The following is a 20,679-nucleotide window of genomic DNA, read 5'->3' as shown; positions in this document are numbered from 1 at the left end:
CAATACTGAGAACATGACCTCCGTCTCCTCATACAGGAGCTTTAATGATTGTTTAATTGATAAAAATTGTGTATAAAACAAGCAGCTTGTTTTCTTACTGCTGCTGCTGCTATTTCTTGATGAAGCTGTTTCTCAATTTCCAACCATTCTGCTAAGTGACTGTATTTTTGAATTCACTGTACATATAAGAGTGGTACTGATCTCTTAGTTTAAAGTCATCCTCAATGAAAATCAACTGTTTAACTTTGTTGTCCACATGATGTTTTTTATATAATACAAGACATATGATGAGTGAAATAATCAGTCAACACCATGACTCCTTGAACTGCAGTGAACCAATGACAGTCTCATAAAAACAGATTCAGACTGTCAGGGGTTCATACGTCATAGAACCTCAGCAACCAATCCTGTCAACTTGTGGGGAGGGGGGGCGGGGCTAAATAAACCTGAAATCATGTCAGTACAGAGCGCCAGAGTTAGCATTAGCACAACCACTAACACTGTGTCAGCCACTGCCAGTTACAAGGTAACAAACAACATAAACTAATAAAAGATGCTAACTATGCTAACTGTTCTGATCCGTCAGCTAGTCTCTGATTCTGGTCTCAACAGACTCCTCATCTGAGTCTGGGTCTGACTGAGGCTCAAACATGAGGCTGAGTCTCTCTGATGTTTCCTCCTCTAACCATCTTCATACTCTCTGCTCTTTCACCTGGACACCTGGAGCCAGCAGGTGGTGGGCGGGGCCAAGGCCTGATCCAGATTTCTCAATGAGGAAGTCAGAGTAGATGAGTTTCCAGACCAGTTTTTTATTTTTTCCTTCTACTTTTTATGTGGGAAAACCAGGTTAAACAAAATATTAGAATCATAGCAGACAAATTTTACATAGTTTAAAAACACATCAGGAGAGGAACTTAAAGGAACTGTATTTGCCAAAAAGTCAAACTACAGCTTTCACTGAAAATTTTGTCTCCATCAATACTGATGCACAGAAATAATGCAATTGAAGCAACCACAGAAACATTTAATTCAGAAGCTTTTATTATTTTTGTCTTTCCATGGAATGATTCATGTTAGTGGGTTTTTAACTGTAAACAAAGACAAGGCATCGACAGACAGCGGAGCCCCAAAGGAGCACACAAGGCTCAAAGAGGTCTTGAGCTACTTCAGAGGCTGCAGGCCTGTAGCTTCTTATCAGCCAGCTTGAGAGACACCCAGGTGTTGAGCATTGAGGCCCTCAGTTTGCACCACACCAGGTGATCGGTCAACCCGAAGATCTGCGCCGCAAACTGAGCAGCGGCGTCGGGGGAGAGGATTGTGGAACAGCCAAGACCTGCAGGGAGGAAACAAACAGAAAGGCTCAGTTACAGTGAAGAATGCACTCACATGATTCAGCAGGGGATACAGTAAGAGCGGCGCTTACCACTTGGCATACGGAGAGAGGACCAGACATCTTGAGCCCCCCAGTCCGGAGTGAGAGGCGGGCAGTTGATGACGGGATAAGCTGTGTTTCCTGACATCACTGGACCGAGACCGTTGCTTCTGCCAGCCACAGCCACAAACACAGTAGGTATTCCATCACCTGAAGAAAATCGTTAGGACATTATGACATGATAGACAACACAGTCGACTTCTCTTGAGAGGAATAGGTCAGAGATTAGGTCAGAGATGAAAGCGCACCTTCATATTCTGCTTTGATGCGCAGTGTCTCATCTGGACCTTTGTGTGCCGAGGTGACTCTGAGGATGCAGGGGATCCCATAGGAGCCACAGGCCTTCTTGATTTTCTCACAGTGGGCCATGTCAGAGACGGAGCCCATCAGAACCACCACCCGTCCACTGGCCTGGGGCTCCAGCAGCAGCTGGGGACACAACACATTGGCACTGATCAGCTCCATGCAGATCTCAGTTTTATTTGTCTGCTTAAAGTGAGACTAAACTAGAAATCACTGGATAATAATAAATGCTACATCACAAGCACAGAAAATCTGACTCATGTCTGTAGTGTTGCATAATGGAGTTAAAGTTTCTAAACTCTGGACTCCACAAGCTACTGGCCACAAGCTACCAGACCAAACAAGGCTGTGGCAGCAGGTTGGTTTGATTAATACTGATTGAGTTGAGCTGAGTAAGGGCATGTTTAATTTCTCATGAATTTAACTTTTCATTTGCAAGAGAGAGAATGTTTAAATAAAAATGTAGTCGTGCTTTTAAAGGTATGTTTCGCGAACAAATCTTGAATATAAAAAAATCTATTATTACATAAAAATCAACCCAGTATCTGTAAGAACAAACAACTAATCAAGAGTTGTGTTAAAGAATTAAAATAAGAAAATAATTAAACTAGGGATCATCAAAGCACATTAGATAATTAGATTATGTTGAATCCTGTTAGTATCAGAGTTGATTTAAGGCAAACAAAACTCAAAGCCTGTCCCGATAACAAAGATTAGCTTAGGAGACCATGTTCAGTGTACCTTGACCCTTTCAGAGACCCACTCAAAGTTCCTCTTCACCATCTGCATGGCCTCAGGGGTGACTTCTTTAAGGTCCCGGTACACCTAGGAAAAAAATAAATAAAAAAAATAAAATAAAATTTAAAGCTTTTATCTAAATCAAGAGTCAAGAGTATCAAAAAAAAAAAAAAAAAAAAAAAAAAATCAAACAAATCCCTGACCTGCTTATCTTTCTGCTGGCTTCGATCTCCGGCTGGCCACAGCCTCCATGAATCGTTGTCGATCACATCAGCAAGGACAATCTCTTGAGTTTTCACATTCACACCAAACTCGATCTGTAAGGGGGGAGGATCACTCTCATTAACTGTGCAGCAGCTCAGCAGAAAAGCGGTCACACTGAGATATTAAATCAACCAGCAGAGGGCAGCGCTGCTCTGCAGATACCTTCATATCCACCAGCGTGCAGTTCTGAGTGGCCCAGGCCTTCTCCAGAATCTCAAAGATGGCCACGGTGCTGCGATTCATGATGTCCACCTCACACTGACCGATAGTGAGCCCAGCCAGGAAGAACTTGGCCTCCAGCAGCTGCTCCTCGGACCACTGAGGATCATTGTTGGCATCGTCCTGCAGCAGAGAACAAGTGTGTTATTGTTGGGTACGATTTGATGTTTGGCCCCTCACAGAGCCCACAGCTACAGCACAATCAAGCTCAGGGCTCAGACTCACTTTAAAGAACATCTCCATCTTCAGAGGAGAGAAGCGGTAGCCTTCTTTGACTCCTGGATTCCTCTTGAGGAAGGATCCGGTCGCCACCCTCCGACACACCCACTCAATGGGAATCATTTCACAGTGGGCAGCGATGAACGCAGTGTCAGAGTGCTGCTTCACAAAGGCAGTCTTAATACCTGGAAAACAGGGTAGATTTAAAAAAAAAAAAAAAATCCAAACCTCTTGATTGTATCAGGGCTGTGAACAAAGAAAAGGAACATATCTGCAACCAAATATTGTAACTTTGACCTTCTGTATAAATTTGGATTACAGAGTTTAAACAAGTTCAAATTAGCACAGTTCAGTTTCAACCTGAAATTTAAGGTTAAGTGATGGGGTGTGGTTATTTAAGGTTAAGTGGGGGGGGAGTGGTTGGTCACGTTCTAGAGAGTTATATGTGGCAATGTCACAAGGCAGCAATTACTACAGCTCGGCTGACCCACACCACAGTCATGAGTGGCAGATGGACCACAGTTACCCAATTACTTCTAAATCAAAACAAGGTGGAGAGTCATTTTGGAATCTGGGGTTTTTTGTTTGTTTTTTTTTAAACTTCCAGTCCAGATGTTAAGGTTTATGCACCAAGCCCCCACACACACACACACACACACACACACACACACACACACACACACACACACACACACACACACACACACACACACCTAACTGTATGGCTCTGTCAGCTCTGGGCAGCCTTCATCGTTTCAAAAGTATTTACTGTGCAAATGCAGAGTGCAGAGATCACACATACACGTATACTGTCATAAATCACAGTTTCACCAGCACATCACAGAAAACAGTGTTTGAAGCTGTTACTGACTTTTTTCATAGAAGAAAAATTGAAAAAAAGAGGTACAACAATTAAGCAATTGACAGAAATTGCAGACTATTTTGATCATTATTAATTTCAGCCATTTTAATAGCAGAAATATCAATATGTTTGCTGGTTCTAGCTTCTCAAATGTGAATATTTGCTGCTTATCTTAAGACTTCTGTGATATTAGACTACAAATTACTGGATTTTGAACTTACAAAACAAGCAAATTGAATTGAGGTAATGTAAATAACAGAGACTGTGGCTGTGGAAACTTTATTTTTTAAAAGCTGAAAGTGGTTGATTTCTGTTCCCAAATGCTTGTAACAGAAAAGGTAAATAGGCCAAGGTTGTCCTCCTGTCACCTCACTGACCTCCTATCTCAAACACCACTGGGGTCAACTGGGTGATGTGTGAAGAAGCCTGCATAAAATATAGTAAAGGAATGTTTAAAATGCTTTATTTCTACAGTAACTAACTTGAATCCACTCTGCACCAAAGCATGTTTCTCCACATGTGGGAAAGTTGCCTGAGGGAGAGTGTGTCCCCGCTGCTGCAGCCCACACATTCACCTGGCATCGTGTCTCTTTATCTTTTCAATGGACCAACTCTATAATAACTTCTACTCATTTACCGGATTCCTGGAGCAGCTTGAACACGCAGCTCGTCGTTTTGTTGGCGATGGCAGCCTTGCCCTCCATTTGGTCTTTCCTCACCGCATTGCCAGCAGTGATCTGGTCTTTGGACTGCACCAGAACCAGTCCGGGCTGGTCCACCAGCTCAAAAATCTGCTTTGTTTTGCCCTCATTCAGCTTCTGGCCGATCTTCAGCTCTGAAAACACGCACACATAAACAGCAAACCCCCCAAAATTAAACGCTGCACATTTCAATTAATTTGTAAAGTATGCGTTCTTCGTCGTACTGTACCTGGTGTGGAGGCCATGATGGAGTTCTTCAAAGACTTACAGCCCTGTAAGACAAATCACAAACGGGCCACTCAACTTTTAAAAGGTGGTGAGTTCACGGGCAAGAGGCGAGGGAAGAGGAGTCGGTCTTACGTGCGCTGACAACCAATCACATCCCTGAACTGATTCATCCAACCAATCACAGCAGCGCATCGGTCACCACGTGGTGGGAAGACGCTCCAACATCAAATATTTAGGAAGACGATGAACTTTTTTCGGGTTTATCCACTAAACTACCCCCATTTCACATTCTCCCTCTCTCAAGAGGATTGATTTATCACAAAACTCAGTCAGCAGAAAACTGTTTCCCTCTCAACCGAATTCATTAGTTGGATTCAGGATCGTTGCTATCTTCCTCATCGCCAAATACCGCGCGTGCTTCGTCAAATCAATATGTTCGATCAGATCTGATCAGTTCCTGTGATGACGGCGCCGTTGGCCTCCTCTGCCCGCTGAAGCTGCTCTCTCGAGCTCAGTCCACTGTTTTTAGCGAGCATCGTTTTACCGCGCGGCGGCACGTGCTCGGCCAACTCTAACAGCGCGCGTACACGCACGCACGCGCCGGCCGCTCAGACGACCGGGCACGAGACTGTCCGCGAGGGTTACCGGGCCGGCGCGGGAGACATGGAGCTCGAGGAGTGCGGTATCGGGGAGGAGTGCGGGGTTTTCGGCTGCGTGGCCGCCGGAGAGTGGCCCACACAGCTGGAGGTGGCGCAGGTCCTGACTCTGGGGCTGGTGGCCTTACAGCACAGGTGAGTGGCGCACAAGTGTGTGCATGTGTGTGTGTGTGTGAGTAAAAGGTCCGTTTAGGTCATTTGCATAAATTATTTTAACTATTTTCATTGAGTCCAAAAAATGGTGATTTTTATGGACTTAAAGTGTCTCGGCTTGTCTTCTGAGTCAAGCTGAAGTTGACAAGTATCGTTGCATTGTCTTGACAAGTCACACAAAAGAAAAACAGACAAGTTAAAGTTTAGTATTTGTGAGGACAGCAGCCCCCTCCCCCCCATTATCACAACTGTTTGTTTGCGTGACAACAAACGCGTGTTAAACGCGTGACTCCAGGCCACATGAGATTAAATGTGACTGAAAATTAAATAAAATTGGAAAAATACATCCATAAATAAATTATTTTCAGGTGCCAATTATTCAGAATTAAATGATTAATCGTTTTGTCTATAAAACATTAGAACATAGAAAAAATAAAGTTAATTAACCACAGCCCAAGATTATGTATTTTGTCACAAACTAAAAGATATTTATTATGTCAACGGAGAGCCGGAGGATGGCATTTTGGCTTGAAAAAAGACTAAATGATTTATTTATTTATTCATTTTTCTTCCCCGTTTATTCCACACAGTGGTCACTTGTCTTCCTGGGGTCCACACAGCAAGTCTGTCACAGTGATGATAAATCTATTGTGTAAATGGTTACTGATTGATTTTCTGTTGATGAGCTCAACGATTAATCAACTAGTCCTCACGGCTCTAATAAGATAACACAGAAATTCTTCTTTCTTTCAGAAATCTTTTCATAGTTTACCTTGGTTGTGTTTCGTACTATGTAGTTAGCAGTTATTACCTGTCTCCCAGGGGATGGATTAGGGGAGGCCATCGAACACACTGAATTGATCCTTATTATTGGGATGTGATCCTGCTCTTCTTTACACTGGGCCTCCGTGTTATCAGCAAAGTTAGAGCCAGTATCCATTTTTTTTGCTGGAGTCTGGAGTTTGGGGTCTGAAAAGAAGAATAAAGACAGGTTTATCTTCAGATGATCATTCATACATCACCTGGATGCCTTTGTTTGTTAAAAAAAAAAAAAATTCTGATTCAATTTTTAAATCTTCATGGGCGAGCAGTTTCTTTTCAGTGGATTTCATCATGTGTTGTACCCATTGGTGGGCAGTAATGGATTATGTATGTACAATATAAAATATGAGTCCACACCACATTAAAAAATATTTCCCAAGATTTTGCCAAAGAGGTTAAGAAGAAGAACCTCACATTGTTTTATTTTCATCATGTTTACTGGTTTTTCACTCTTTACACAATGCAGTGGAAAATAAAAGGTCAAGGAAAAACGTTGTCTTCAGCCTTTTTGCTAGAAAAAACATCACCCTCAGTGACTCCTGGTTTTAGTCAGTGTTGTGTGAATGAGTAACAAAACATGGTATAAATTATATTTAATGGCATTTAGTCTGTAATCTGCAGTGAAATACATTTTTAAAGTCCCATAGTTTAAGCTTTTCCAGTGTTGTATTTTTAGTTATGAAATCCATAAAAAGATATATTTAAGATATATTTTATTTAAGTACCAAAAACCATCTCAATATATTTCTACTTCTCCTCTCTCACGCTACTCTTTGGAGCTCTAGCTCTGTCTCTGAGCCTCTGTTCTCATCGGCCAGGCCAACCACAAGTAATGGACTGTAGCCCATTGTTGTAGCTTGGGAAAACCGACAGTAAATACAAACAGCAATGGTCAAGAAGGCTGTGCAATGATACACTGGCTTCCTGATATCCAATGATCATGCAGTGTTTACTCAATTTTAGTGTATTCAATATTTTTATTTATTTTTTTGTCTTGCAGCTTGCTAGCTCAGCAACAGAATGACCGCTTAATGTTGTGTTGTTGTGTTAATAAAGTTAAAATTACACAAAAAAAACAATGGTTAGATGGTGGGTCCATGTGGGTCATGCTGGATGCATAGCTGAGGGTGGTGACTGTAAGTTGCGACATCACAAAGTTACAGAACTCCTGACGGCTCGTTTTAAGGCTCTGTTTCTGAATACAGGCTGTGTGCATTTCTCTAACAGAGCACTTTGGTACTTCAATAGTATATATATCACATTAACCTGATTTATAATCAAAAAGCACATGGAAATCCCACTTTCTACAATATGGGACCTTTAATAGGAACGCTCCCAACACTGGTTGTGTCTTTTGTTGGCTGTATCCCTAGCCATAATTTCATTATGAGGCTCCACAGCAAATCATGGGACCGAGACAGAAATTACAAAGGCTTCAGTCAGTTGTGAAAATCATGTGAGATTCAGAGTGATTACAGAAAGAGGCACATTTCAAACCTTGATCCACAGCTTTCCTCTTCATTCCTCTGTTTGCTGTGTAGGTATCGTCTTTTTCTACCCTAGTATCTGAAGAGTCTGCAAACAACATACAATATAAAACGGTTACAGGACAACAGGCCATTCTCACAACACAGGAAAATTGATTTCTGAAGTGAAGTGAAGCTGGACAGACAGACTTGTGACTTCTTAAAACAAAAGAAAAAAATCAGAGCTGCTGCAACTGCAAAGAATAAATTGCGGGCCTAAAGTCTGTGACATTACAGTTTTTTGGGGGGATGTGGTTAGATTTTTCTTATTCACAGTGATTATAAAACATTGAGCTAATTAATTTTACTTCAGTGTTTTTACACTACTACTTCACTGAAAGGAAAATAATTAGGGTTTTATTCTTGCTTTTGGAAACATTTTATTTTCACCTAAAATAATTTCCCACTTATTTTAAGAATTTTCTTAAAGTTTAAAGGGTTTGTTCACCCAACTTAAAAATCACTTACATATTTTCACACTTACCCCAAGTGGTATCAGATATAAGTTTTTTTGTTTGTTTGTTTTTGTGAACTGACCCTTTTAAAAGTTTCACCTACTTGGTTGAAGTTTGATTGTAAACTGGACTGAAGTACATAACAATTCAAATATGCACATATGAGTTGATGGCAGCACTTGAGGAGATGTAAAGTCAAAAGAAACCTGCCGCTGCTGATTTCATGGTCACTGATAGTAAAAAACTTAAAGGTCACTTTCACACGAGATGTGAATAAATAATGATCCTGGGCTCACCCACTGATCTGTGCTGTTGATCCAAGCGATGCTCCTTAACCGTGTGCAGCCTCAGATCTTCAGTGCTTGGTGTAACATCGAGGCTTACAGATGAGACGGAGTCAGAGCTACAAGTTCTCTCCTCCATCGCTCCCACTATTGTCGTCACTGTGTTCGCCTTCGTCAAATAGACATCTACGTGATCTCTCTCCTTATAACCCTCCAACGTCAAAAGTCCTGAATTTGCTTGGTGGTCTGCAGCATGTGGTGAGCCATTAGTTGTGCGATTCATAATGGCATCCACCTCATCGTAGAACCTCATAAGGCGTCTCGGGTCAGTTTCATCAGTCTTACCCCTTTGCAGGGACCGGTAAAGGTACTTGAGGTTTTTGTACTTGGTATGGCACTGTTTCCAGTCGCGTTCAATGCCTTGCTGCATAAGCCTGTTGGAGATCTGGACAAAGATGTCTCTCTTCCTGGTCGAGCTCTCCAGCTGCCTGCACACACGCTCATCGGACCAGACTTGAATCAGCGCTCGCACCTCCTGGTCGCTCCAGTTTCGACCCGTGTCCGACACCGTGACCACGTGGAACTGGTCGGAGCTGGATGGATCTGTTAGATGCACATCTGGAGTGAATAAAATTCAATTCAATTCAATTCAATTTTATTTGTATAGCGCCAAAGCATAATATACATTATCTCAAGGCACTTTACAGGGTAAGGTCAAGACCTTACTTTGTTAAAGAGAAAAACCCAACAGTTCCCACAAAGAGCAAGCACTTGGCGACAGGGGGGAGGAAAAACTCCCTTTTAACAGGAAGAAACCTCCAACAGGACCGGGCTCAGGGTGGGTGGCTGTCTGCCTCGACCGGTTGGGTTTAGGAGAAGATAAAAAGGGGGTGGGGGGGGGGAGAGGAGAGAAGAGAGAGAGAGAGAGACCAGGAACAGCTGTGTAGGTAATGGTGTTATCAATAATAATGACAGGTAACAGTGGTTAATAGTAAAGATGAGTAGTGGTGGATCTGGATCCTGCTGCTCCAGAGGCAGAGAGACCTGCAGAATGAGGACAGAGAGAGGGAGAGAGAGGAGAAGCACAAACTACGGGAGAGAAAAAAAATACAAAGTTAATGGCATGAAGTCATCAAGAGAGAGAGAGGGAGAGAGACAGAAATAGAGAGAGAGCGCCCAGTGAATCATGGGAATCCCCCAGCAGTCTAGCTCTATAGCAGCATAACTAAGGGATGGGTCAGGACATACCCGAGCCAGCCCTAACTATAAGCTTTACTAAACAGGACAGTTTTAAGCCTGATCTTAAAGGTAGAGAAGGGGTCTGCCTCCCGAACCCACACTGGGAGCTGGTTCCACAGGAGAGGAGCCTGATAGCTGAAGGCTCTGCCCCCCATTCTGCTCTTACAAACTCTGGGAACCACAAGTTGACCTGCATTTAGAGAGCGAAGTGTCCTATTGGGAAAATAGGGAACTATAAGCTCTCCAAGGTACGATGGTGCCTGACCATTAATGGCTTTGTAGGAAATCAGAAGAAGGAAATAAATAATCACATACAATGTGAACTGTCCTGGTGATTTGATGTGACAAACCTGTTCCTCTCCATTTTGCCTCCATTTCTCCGTCCATATCGTAGTCATCACTGTTGTCATCTGGAAATAAAATAAACAGTCGTAAAGTGATTGTCCTTTTAGCCTTGAATACCAAACTACTATAAGCATCACAGACTGAATACGTACCATCATCAATCTCTATGACGACCTCACTCTCTGAGGTCGACGTCTGTGCTGTGTGGCCTGCTGGTGTTTTTAGCCTCCCTGCTGCCATTTCTCCATCATACAGCCTCTTCTGCATTTCCATTGTCCCATTTTCCAGTCCACGGTCCAGCAGAATGGCCTCCACCTCATCAAAGAACTTCATGTACTTCCCCGGGCCTCCTGCTGTGCTGACCCCAGCAGCGTGAGCGCTTTTGGCAGTCTTGTAGTCATACTTCAAGTTCTTGTATTTTGTCCGACATTGCTTCCAGTTGCGTACCACCCCAAATTTCCTCTGCATCTGACGGGCCATCTCTTGGAAGATGGACTTGTTGCGCAGCGTGCATTTCAAGCGCTCTCGAATACGCCAGTCAGCCCACACGCACAGCAGCGCTCGCACCTCGTCATCTGTCCAGTGGCGGCCCCCCTCTTCAGCCACGCTTGGAGTGTAAGGAAGCGGCCGATGGATGCGACTCTTGACTCCTGTACACATGTGCACACACAGTGTTATCTTTAGATGGGTTAAAAAGATTAAGATGGATCTTGTATAAAATGTTAAATTCAACCTGAATCAAACAAAATTTATATTCCACAATAAGTGTTGTGGTTCAGTTTCAGTCCTAAAAAAGCTCCACTGAAATGCTTTCTTATCCTCTGATGTTAGTTTAAATACTAAAATGTGTTGTGATCATCAGAGCTAGACTTGGGGTTAAACCTACATTTACCTTCCTGCATGGGGATAGTGACTGAGGAAGGGTAGACTCCTCTCTGATTACCCACATCTTCCACCTCTTCCTCCCAGCCCTCCACCGGCCTTCCATCCACTCCTGGGCTGTAGTTTGCTGAAGTGCCCGCTGCTGCGTCAGGCTTCCTGCCCTGAAGTCCCAGGCTCCTGCACTTGGCCTGACACTCCCACCAGCTGCGCACAACACTGAGCCTCCTCAGGCGCTCTGAGATCAACTCAAATGTGGCTCTGCTCTCAGCTACATGCTGAGCTCCAACCTCGTCCCACACAGACATGAGAGCCAGCACCTCTGCCTCCCCCCACTGCCTCTCCACTGAGCCTTTTTCTTCCACCACCTCCATATCACCTCCTCTTTGTCTCTCTGCTCCTTTCTCCATGTTTGAGCTGACCTGGAAACGCTTTCTTTCCCCCAGCCCGTCTGTCTCTGCTGCCCGGTTCCCTAGGCAACCAGGCGGTTAAGCCTGAAAGCAACGCCTCCATGCAGAAAAGCAGCCTCACCACTGGCTTAAGCTGTGTGCTGAGGGGGCGGGACCAACTGTAATCCGAGAAGCAGCTTGGTAAATAGGCTGAAACTGCAGCAAGGCGGCTCTCCCTCTATGGCAGCCACAGCAGAGAAGCAGATGTTTCTGCTTTTCTGCTCCTCATTCCTGCTTTATTTTTTTCCCCTGAGTCAATCCAGTTTGGTTTGCCTGAAGGCTCATATCAAGCTTCACAACAAGTTTATTCATATTCAGACTTGCAGAAAAGAGACTGAGGGATCGCTCATTATAAGATTCACATCTCCCTGATGTATTGACAGTGATGCAATTTTATATGTGACTGTTTGTGTCTGCTCAGGGGACAGGAAAGCGCCGGAATCGTTACAAGTGATGGAGCCAGTCCACCTACATACACAACCCACAAGGTAAACAGGAAAGCATGAGCAGAAGCACTTTCACTAATTATACAGAAGCATGGTTTAACTCACACTGTAAAAGTAACACACGCACACATAAACACAACAATGGTTGTTTTGGTTTGTTTGTTGGTTTGTTTTTTTTACAGCTTTATCACACTTCTACTTCAACAACATGCATTCATATTACCATTCACTTTATTTGTGCAGATTGTGCAAGTGGAAACACGTCTCCCTCCTCTTGTCATTTTTTTTTTTTTTTTTTAGGGAATGGGACTTGTTAGCACTGCTTTTCCGCCCGAGGCTCTTCTCAAACTGCGCTATGGTAACCTTGGCATTTGTCACACACGCTATTCAACCACTGGGATCTCGGAGCTGCAGAACTGCCAGCCCTTTGTGGTGGATACGCTGCATGGCAAGATTGCTGTTGCACACAATGGAGAGCTGGTTAATGCTCATGCCTTGAGGAAAAAGGTGAGGATGACCCTCTGCTCGTCCACACTCAACCTGGTGCATGTAAATGTAAATGTAAATGGCCCTTTCTTCGTACTATGTGTTTATATATTATCACCTCTAGATACAGTAAGCTCTGTCCCTGTGTGTGTGGGAGTGATAATTCATGTCTTCAAACAGAGAGTAAACACATGGATGCACCTTCTGTGTGTACACTAAATCACTTGTCATAACTGTGCCGTGCAGGTAATGCGCCATGGTGTAGGCCTCTCCACCAGCTCAGACAGCGAGCTCATCACCCAGCTACTGGCCTTTACTCCACCTATGGAGGAGCTGGATGCACCGGACTGGGTTGCCAGGTCAGTGTCATGACATAATGCTGTGTATAATGTTAAAGGTCCCATATTGTATAAAGTGAGAAGATAATTATAAAGCAGGTCTAGGTTCTATATTAATACTGTGAAAGTATCAAAGCCTCAGTCCACAGAGAAATGCACACAGCCTGTATTCAGAAACTGAGCCTTAAAACCAGCCATCAGGACTTCTGGAACTTTGTGATGTCACAACAAAACAGTCACTGCTCTCAGCCACGCCCCAAGCCCCGCCCACCTGGACCATCCAACCTTGCAGGATTTGGTTTCTCTGAGTGTTTGCCTGAAATCTGCTATATTTTTATTGGCTCACTCAGAAAACAGTCAGCCAATCAGAAGAGAGACTCAAATCCTCTCTTCTGATTGGCTGACTGAGCTGTTGTTATTAGAGCTCCAGAGAGAAGCCTGAGAGAGGAGATGTAAAACTACACTGAGATGGTTTTTGATTCTTAAAACCACAAATATATCTTCTGATGGATATTAATACTTCAGATAAAACAGAGGAGAAGTGTCAAATATGGACCTTTAACTATTTTCTACACAGTGTTTTAATAATTGCTTTTTTGGGTTGCAGAATTAAAAACCTCATGACTGAGACCCCAACATCCTACTCACTGTTGGTGATGTTCAAAGACGTCATCTATGCAGTGCGTGACCCTTATGGAAATCGACCCCTCTGCATTGGACGGGTTGTTCCCATCTCTAAACTGCACAGTCCAGGTATTCTAAACATGTTTTTTTTCCTTCTTTACATGTGACCTTTGCATCAGAGACATTGTATGTGCTGAACATAGACATGTTTGTCCTTAAAAGACCTGAACTTCCACTATCGGTAAAGAAGAGGCCTCACGAGAGGTTATCAGTGCTGCAGCCAGGACGCTCTTTATGTCACATGCCGGCCTTTGACTTCGTCAGAGGTCAGACATGTGAGCTGGAGGATGATTAACTTCACTCTTTGTCCCTTTGGTCAGGTGCTGGAGAGGAGGACACTGAGGGGTGGGTTGTGTCATCAGAGTCCTGCAGTTTTCAGTCCATCGGTGCCAAGTATGTTTTTACCACCAACGTGATATCTTCTGACTGTTATTGTAGAGCTGTGGGTGATGGCCATTTCATGTGTTTCCTGGTTCTCAGGTATTACAGAGAGGTCTTACCAGGAGAGATAGTCCAGATATCCAAACATGGAGTCAAGTCTCTGAGTGTTGTGCCTCGACCTGAGGGAGACCTCCCTGCCTTCTGCATATTTGAATATGTTTATTTTGCCAGACCAGACTCTATTTTTGAAGGTATGAATACATTCATATGTTTAATTATTTCAGTATTCATAACTAAATGCCAGTTTTATAGAATCATTGAAATACTTAAATTGAAAGGGAGCAGCATCAACAGTATTTTATATTTGTCTTGCAGGACAGATGGTCTATACTGTGAGGCAGCGCTGTGGTCGACAGTTAGCCATCGAGGCTCCGACCAACGCAGACGTTGTCAGCACTGTGCCAGAGTCTGCAACACCTGCTGCACTGGGCTACGCTCAGCAGGTCTGTGTACAACCTGTCTGCTCTGACTCTGTAAAGAAATGCTATCATACACCCTCCTTCTCCTCCTCACGGACCTGTCCTCCTCTCACAGGCTGGGCTGCCATACATCGAAGTTTTGTGCAAGAACCGCTACGTTGGGAGAACATTTATTCAACCAAATACCCGTCTGAGGCAACTTGGGGTGGCCAAGAAGTTTGGGGCACTGACGGACAATTTCACGGGGAAACGAGTGGTGCTAATTGACGATTCCATTGTCAGAGGCAACACCATCTCCCCCATTATAAAACTGCTCAAGGAGGCTGGTGCAACAGAGGTTTGTTGACTAAAGTAAATATGGTGACATGCAGTAGACAGAGTGAGTACTATACTTTTATAAAATCTAATATCAGGCTTATTAACCATCAAGCATGCTGCTACATTGCTCATTAAAGGCAAGCCAACGTGTTTTAACCATCATCTAGTAACTATATTGAGAGTGGGATGAGAAACATCAGGATCTGACTCTGCTCAGCTCAGGAGGCGATTGATTGATCAGATCGAACATTTGCTTTAAAAAAATGGGGACAAAAATCACTCTGGTCCAAATGACAATAACCAAGCACACAGGGAATCAGTCATGATGGTCTCACAAGCTAAAAAAGCTGTGAACCATTTTCATTACGGGAGCAGGGCTACATAAACCTGAAACCTTGTCAGTACAGAGAGCCAGAGTTAGCATTAGCACAACCACTAACACTGTGTCAGCCACTGCCACTTACAAGCTAACAAACAACATAAAGCACATTTTTCTGTGCAAAAACCAGGTTAAACTAAATATTAATCTGATTTTCACATAATTTAAAACACGTCTGGAGAGAAACTTTAATATTTTCTTGTGCTAAAACAGATTTACTTAAGTTAGTTTTGTTTTTGTTTTTTTTTACACAGTGTATTTAAAGTGGGGGAAACCCTCAAAATGTCTGTTTTCTATCTATAGCTCTTATCTCTTAAATAACTAGTTAGTGAATACAACTCTTGTTTCAGATTGTACAACCATCACTGAGACATTCAGGTGTTGGCTTCTGTGGGTGGGAGACTTTAAAACCCCAAACCAGCACAAGAAATGGCACATGCTACGTGTGCCAACCTGAATGTGACACTGATTGATAAACACTGACCTGTATTAACTCTTTGACAGGTTCACATCAGAGTGGCCTCTCCACCAATCAGGTTCCCTTGTTACATGGGCATCAACATCCCAACCAAGGAAGAGCTCATTGCCAACAAGCCAGAGTTTAAGGACATTGCTGGATACATAGGTAACTGCTAACACAGAAGTGCATCACAGTGTCATTGTGGCCTCTTCTCACACACAAAGCGATGTTGAAGCGTGCATCTCAATTAACACATGAACTGTTGTATAGGTGCAGACAGTGTTCAGTATCTGACTGTGGAGGGCCTGGTATCAGCTGTGCAGGAGGGGATCGCCTCCGTCCAGGAGAAGGACAAGATGATCAGCTCCAGTAACAAGTCCAGTAGGAGAGTGGGCCACTGCACTGCCTGTCTGACTGGGAAATATCCAGTGGAGCTGGAGTGGTAACCACTGCACCAACGCCACGGTTACAGCAGCACTGTGGATTCACTGCACGCTCCCACATGTTGATAAAATGTTCCCGATAGACTGGATAAGAAATTGTCAGGCATTTCAGTTTTTTGTAATTACTCTACATGCTTTTTCTGCATAGAGTCGTCCTCCTGCTCAGACCCTTCATCCAACAGCAGATGAAAATGCTGCTTTTGATGACCTCCAGTGGTCATAGTTTCACCTGCAGTGAGATTTACTACATCCTGATTACAGGTGCACATCTGACCACACAAAACTAACCTTTTTGTTTTTTTTTTGAAGATTACTTTGTAAATGTATTTTCAGAAATCTTAAAACTAGTGTCTCAAGTTTTCACATTCCAAGCCTTAACAAACATGAGCATTAGAATTTGTCGTGTCAGAAAAGCGCACAAGGATAGTGACCAAAAAAGTGAAACTCTGTTTTACTTTAATCTAACTAAATCTTAATCGAAAATTTACCACTATGTTCTTTTGTTTTGGGTCTGACTGGAAATGTTGTTTTCTGAACTTTATATGAATATGATAGAACATGAAATAAACAGAAAAACTGCAACAAGAACAAGTGTTTTTTTCAGAAACAGTATTTTCACATTGAAATATAATTTTATTTGAATGTTGAACAGATATTACAAGAAATAAACATGATGCTGTATTAACGTAGACAATGATGCAACACAGCACAAAAAGTCTAAAACTGAGCAACAGAACAAACAAGAATATGAACACATCATTCAAATGAAAGAGTAACCATTAAAATAAGACACAAACAGAGAAAACAACTCAGCAACGACCATGTGGAGCTTTAACGTCTCAACAGTGGCATCACAGTTTAGTAATAAAATGATCTGAGCTCAGACTGAACCAGCAGAGAGATACACACCTCCAGTATCACCCAGTCTGTTACCAGTATTTGTACTGGGACCATCACGCTGCCACAAGATATTCTGACATTTGTTACAAAATATGAATTGTTTTCCATTCTGGGACTTGTTGGGGAACCTCTGTGGGCAGGTGTAGTCTGTGTTCACCACCATTTTCTGTAGATGTTGGGGGAGGAAGAGAGGAGGATTAAGAGAAAGCAGGAACATTGGAGAACACGTACAGTACACAGGAATTTGTGTTAATTACCTGGGGGAGTGGCCAATTGCCATTCTGCTCTCAAGTGAACCTCCTGTTAATATAAATATAATATAATATAATTAATATAACAGCGACAGGGCAGAAATAATAAACTCTGTATGATGCAGTGTTTCATGGCTTACCCAGGCCAGAAAACTCAACTGCAGACACAGGCCGGCCCCGTCTCATCCAGGCTTCCCGATGTGCGTCTGCTGGGCACTGCTGTGTGCTGAATTTGTTACACATGCTGTGTTTACTGGAGCTGCAGGGGAGGTCATCATGAGACACTTCAGACGAGGAGAGACAGCGCCTCAGCATCTCATTCCCATGGTGTCTGGACCCTGGGGAGGATGTGCAGCTCTCCTCCCTGGAGCGCTTGGACTGAGGGTTGCCGCCCCAGCCGAACTCCCTGTGACGTTTCCTCAGGACGGAGCGGTGAGGCGACAAGGCGAGAGCTGCCAAAGCCGAGGAAGAGTGGCTTCTGCTGGCATCAGAGCTTCTAGCGCAGAGACGGCAGGGAAGGCTGTTAAAGAAAGAAGATTTATTCTGGCAGACGAACTTGTGGTAGAGTTTTATAAAGTCCTCGTCAAGCTTCTTTGGGGAGTAGGAGACGTGGATGGATGGCAAGGATGAGTCAAAGGAAAGGTGCCGCCGGAGCCTGAGACGACCTGCTGCTGCTAATGTTGTGCCAGCCGACTGAGGTGAGCGCAGCTGTGGCTGAGGGGAGAGATGGGAGTCCTGAGGACAAAGCATCCTCACTGGCACAAGAGGCCTTCGTGGAGGGGAGGACAGAGAAGTGGACAGCGATCTGGGCCTTGTAGGCTCTCTGGAAAAGCTTTCCACAGAATATTCTTTGGGGCTTCTGGAAAAGGCATGAGGTGATGTATTGAAGCTGGTCATCATCCTTGCTTTTAAGGGACTCTGCCTGACTGGGGAACTGTAGATATCAGGTCTTTCTTTACCAGCAGTGATTTCTGATGCATGCACGGAGCACCCAGCAGCCTGCTCTGAGTGTGCAGAGAGGAAAAGCCTTTTAGACCTAAGAGACAGGTCCAAGGATGCTTTTGCAGGGGGATAGCAGGATCGTGAAGGACTGGCAGTGTAAGAGTAGGGCTGTCCTCCCGGTTGGGACAGTTCAGACACAGTGAAGGTCTCGTTCAGCGAGATCTCTTTTAGATGATAGGTGTCAGCGTGTCCGGAGAGGTCCATGGCGAGGATAGGCTGGTGCTGCTCTCTTCTCAGCGAGCCTCTCTCCCTCCCAGGAGAAGGCTGCTGCGCTTGCAAAGCCTGCGAAAGAGATTGAGGGACAGATTCAATCCTCATGAGCTGCATTTTCCTCGGGTTGTTGGAGTTTTCCCTGAGCAGCGTCTTGCTGGTCATCTTTCTTGGGTTGCTGCTGGAGTGCCTCTGTGTGACATTGAAGGTGCTGTTAAGACTGATTCTGTTTGACTGCTGTCGCCACCTGCGGTACCGCCTCAGCACAGAGTCGGCGGCCTCAGAGACATTCTGCCGGTGCCACGCCCTCTCTATTCGACTGATCATGCTGGGGTAGAGCTCCACAAAAGAGCTGCCGTGACTTCTCAGAGTCATTTCCAGCTGCTCGTCTTGGTCCTCCGGCTGGAACTCAGTTTCAGACAAGTTTCTCTGACTCTCATCCAAAGAGCTCACAGTCAGCTGAGTCGTGTCACTTCTAGCCATCCCTGTAGAACACAAGAAGAGAAAAGAAACATCACCTAAACTGAGACCACAAATAAAACTTGCTTCATGTCAGTGTCTGCCACAACTTGTCCTTCCAAACTGTGTTTAGAAATTAGTCTTCTTACCATCATCATCCCCAGAAAAAAGGCTGGAGGAGACACCACTCTCATCAGTTCCACCATCCTGATGTGTGAGGTCCAACTGATGAAAACAAACATCATGAATTTATGATATACTTTTATACTTTAAGACCGAACTGTTTGATAAATAAAGGCAGGTTTACCTGAGAGTTTCTTGTAATGTCCTGCACTGTGTTGAAGAAATATCAAAGTAATTAGATGAAATAAATGATTCACAGACATCTCTGGAAATGAACTTTTCTCATTTTAGGTAATAGACACTGACCTCTCAATGACTCCTCTCTCAGATCTGTCAGGCTCTGAGAAGAAGATGTATTTTATTATGCAGTGTTCTGTAAATCAGGTGAATGTGCTTGTGTCATGTGTGGCTGCAGAGTGTGTTTATAGCGGCCCATACCTTTGATTCCAGCTTGTTCAGCTCTATTTTTGACAGCTTCATGTAGCGTTCAAGAGCTTCACCGTGCAAGGAGTCAAGACAGAAAAGATACACAATGAGACCAGGCTACATGGCCACTACTGAACTCCACACACAGACACAAATCAGACAAAAACAAAAGATAGGACGGCTGCAACTAAATTCAATTCTATTGATTGATATGTCACAATTCTCGATTAGTAATTTTAGTCTATACAACGTCAGAAAGTTTTAACCAGTGTTATTTGTCGTTTTCAGCCTGTCAGTGGCGTTTCAGTTTTTATTTCTGTCGTCAACTCCGCACCATCAGTACTCCACTGTTTATGTTCAGATACAATGGGTTACAATAGGTTACAGTGTTTAACAGCTTTCTAGTTAACTTACTTCGTGTTTTTGTATTGTCGAGGTCCACCTCTATCGCCCCGTCTTGGTACTGAACCTTTGAATACTGTGGGAAACAACTGCAGAGGTTAGCACGCTCAGTTTTTCCACATTTTTGTAGTTTATATTTCAAGCTAACTTAAGCTAACATTAGCTACTCCACGCTAACGTTAAAGTTACCTCCGACCGATAGCTACAACCACAACGCACCTTGTCTATGATTCGATCCAGCGACCTTTTGTAGTTAAAGCTATTTTCATGCAGTTGTTTATTTAAATAAACGTCCATGTTGCATATAAATTACGTTTTCTTGATCGACTGATAGTTGGTGAAAAGTAGCAGGGTTGAAAAAAAGGGTTCGGGCGCTTTCGGGTTCAAAATTCCTCTGTCACAAAAAGCGAAAGGTGATTGGACAATGGACATGTGATACCTTCACTGTTATTAGGAAATTATGATATCATGTTTATCGAAATAGCGTGTTTGAATATTTCTAATGAACAACGAAAAGTAGTTGAAATACAAATAAAAACTCTGTTTAGCAGTGATGACGTGGTGTGAATGTTTTTTTTTTAATTCTGTGTAACAATAGTTAAAAATAGTTCAAACATTGTTTGGTTAAAAGATCAGAAACACGCACGTTCAAAACACACTCGTGAGCGACAATAACAACAAACTTGTGTTTTATTTATTTATTCATTCATTTATTTAT

General features: G+C 43.4%; 3 protein-coding genes across 5 annotated transcripts; 1 reads left to right on the top strand and 2 right to left on the bottom strand.

Annotated features, from left to right (window-relative positions):
• Nucleotides 1–1,023: 1,023 nt before the first annotated feature.
• paics (phosphoribosylaminoimidazole carboxylase, phosphoribosylaminoimidazole succinocarboxamide synthetase) lies at nt 1,024–11,752 on the bottom strand. Of its 3 annotated transcripts, none has more exons than XM_071486908.1 (15): nt 11,339–11,752; nt 10,599–11,096; nt 10,452–10,511; nt 8,875–9,480; nt 8,095–8,172; nt 6,587–6,744; nt 4,968–5,010; nt 4,675–4,872; nt 3,182–3,360; nt 2,900–3,079; nt 2,677–2,790; nt 2,477–2,560; nt 1,681–1,861; nt 1,424–1,582; nt 1,024–1,333 (listed from the first exon to the last, which is right to left on the bottom strand). In XM_071486908.1, exons 1-15 carry the CDS (start codon nt 11,733–11,735, stop codon nt 1,167–1,169), a joined length of 3,102 nt encoding a protein of 1,033 aa, XP_071343009.1. In that variant the 5' UTR covers nt 11,736–11,752; the 3' UTR covers nt 1,024–1,166. The 3 variants fall into 3 exon arrangements, with proteins under 3 accessions (XP_071343009.1, XP_071343010.1, XP_071343011.1); XM_071486909.1 differs by having other exon boundaries at nt 8,875–9,465; XM_071486910.1 differs by lacking the exons at nt 6,587–6,744; nt 8,095–8,172; nt 8,875–9,480; ... (1 more) ...; nt 10,599–11,096; nt 11,339–11,752 and adding an exon at nt 5,099–5,239.
• On the top strand, nt 5,624–16,524 carry ppat (phosphoribosyl pyrophosphate amidotransferase). The gene is made up of 11 exons (XM_071486912.1): nt 5,624–5,757; nt 12,196–12,262; nt 12,521–12,727; nt 12,953–13,065; nt 13,652–13,797; nt 14,049–14,121; nt 14,209–14,360; nt 14,485–14,612; nt 14,704–14,925; nt 15,790–15,910; nt 16,016–16,524. Exons 1-11 carry the CDS (start codon nt 5,630–5,632, stop codon nt 16,189–16,191), a joined length of 1,533 nt encoding a protein of 510 aa, XP_071343013.1. The 5' UTR covers nt 5,624–5,629; the 3' UTR covers nt 16,192–16,524.
• On the bottom strand, nt 16,478–20,368 carry LOC139626539 (uncharacterized). Its single transcript, XM_071486911.1, has 9 exons — nt 20,181–20,368; nt 19,974–20,037; nt 19,572–19,627; nt 19,440–19,473; nt 19,318–19,343; nt 19,160–19,235; nt 17,480–19,036; nt 17,346–17,388; nt 16,478–17,254 (listed from the first exon to the last, which is right to left on the bottom strand). The coding sequence occupies exons 1-9, from the start codon at nt 20,256–20,258 to the stop codon at nt 17,242–17,244; spliced, it is 1,947 nt and encodes a 648-aa protein (XP_071343012.1). The 5' UTR covers nt 20,259–20,368; the 3' UTR covers nt 16,478–17,241.
• Between the last annotated feature and the right edge of the window lie 311 nt (nt 20,369–20,679).

Source organism: Trachinotus anak, unplaced genomic scaffold (assembly GCF_046630095.1).
Source record: "Trachinotus anak isolate AG129_WGS33_773 ecotype Australia unplaced genomic scaffold, CSIRO_AGI_Tana_v1 ptg000010l, whole genome shotgun sequence".
In the NCBI taxonomy this organism is placed as follows: domain Eukaryota; kingdom Metazoa; phylum Chordata; class Actinopteri; order Carangiformes; family Carangidae; genus Trachinotus; species Trachinotus anak.
This window is presented reverse-complemented; position numbering and strand designations above follow the sequence as displayed.

Bases quoted from the DNA above. Each gene is read 5' to 3' on its own strand.
- ppat (XM_071486912.1), top strand. From the start codon at position 5,630: ATGGAGCTCGAGGAGTGCGGTATCGGGGAGGAGTGCGGGGTTTTCGGC. The intron at 12,263-12,520 runs GTAAACAGGAAA...TTTTTTTTTTAG, and splicing joins CTACATACACAACCCACAAG to GGAATGGGACTTGTTAGCAC. The intron at 12,728-12,952 runs GTGAGGATGACC...TGTGCCGTGCAG, and splicing joins CTCATGCCTTGAGGAAAAAG to GTAATGCGCCATGGTGTAGG.
- paics (XM_071486908.1), bottom strand. From the start codon at position 11,735: ATGGAGAAAGGAGCAGAGAGACAAAGAGGAGGTGATATGGAGGTGGTG. The intron at 8,173-8,874 runs GTGAGCCCAGGA...TGTTGTTTGCAG, and splicing joins TCAACAGCACAGATCAGTGG to ACTCTTCAGATACTAGGGTA. The intron at 1,862-2,476 runs GTACACTGAACA...TTGTGTCCCCAG, and splicing joins GGGTCTCTGAAAGGGTCAAG to CTGCTGCTGGAGCCCCAGGC.
- LOC139626539 (XM_071486911.1), bottom strand. From the start codon at position 20,258: ATGGACGTTTATTTAAATAAACAACTGCATGAAAATAGCTTTAACTAC. The intron at 19,628-19,973 runs GTAAGTTAACTA...TGCACGGTGAAG, and splicing joins CGACAATACAAAAACACGAA to CTCTTGAACGCTACATGAAG. The intron at 19,037-19,159 runs GTAAGAAGACTA...TGTGTTCTACAG, and splicing joins TTTTTCTGGGGATGATGATG to GGATGGCTAGAAGTGACACG.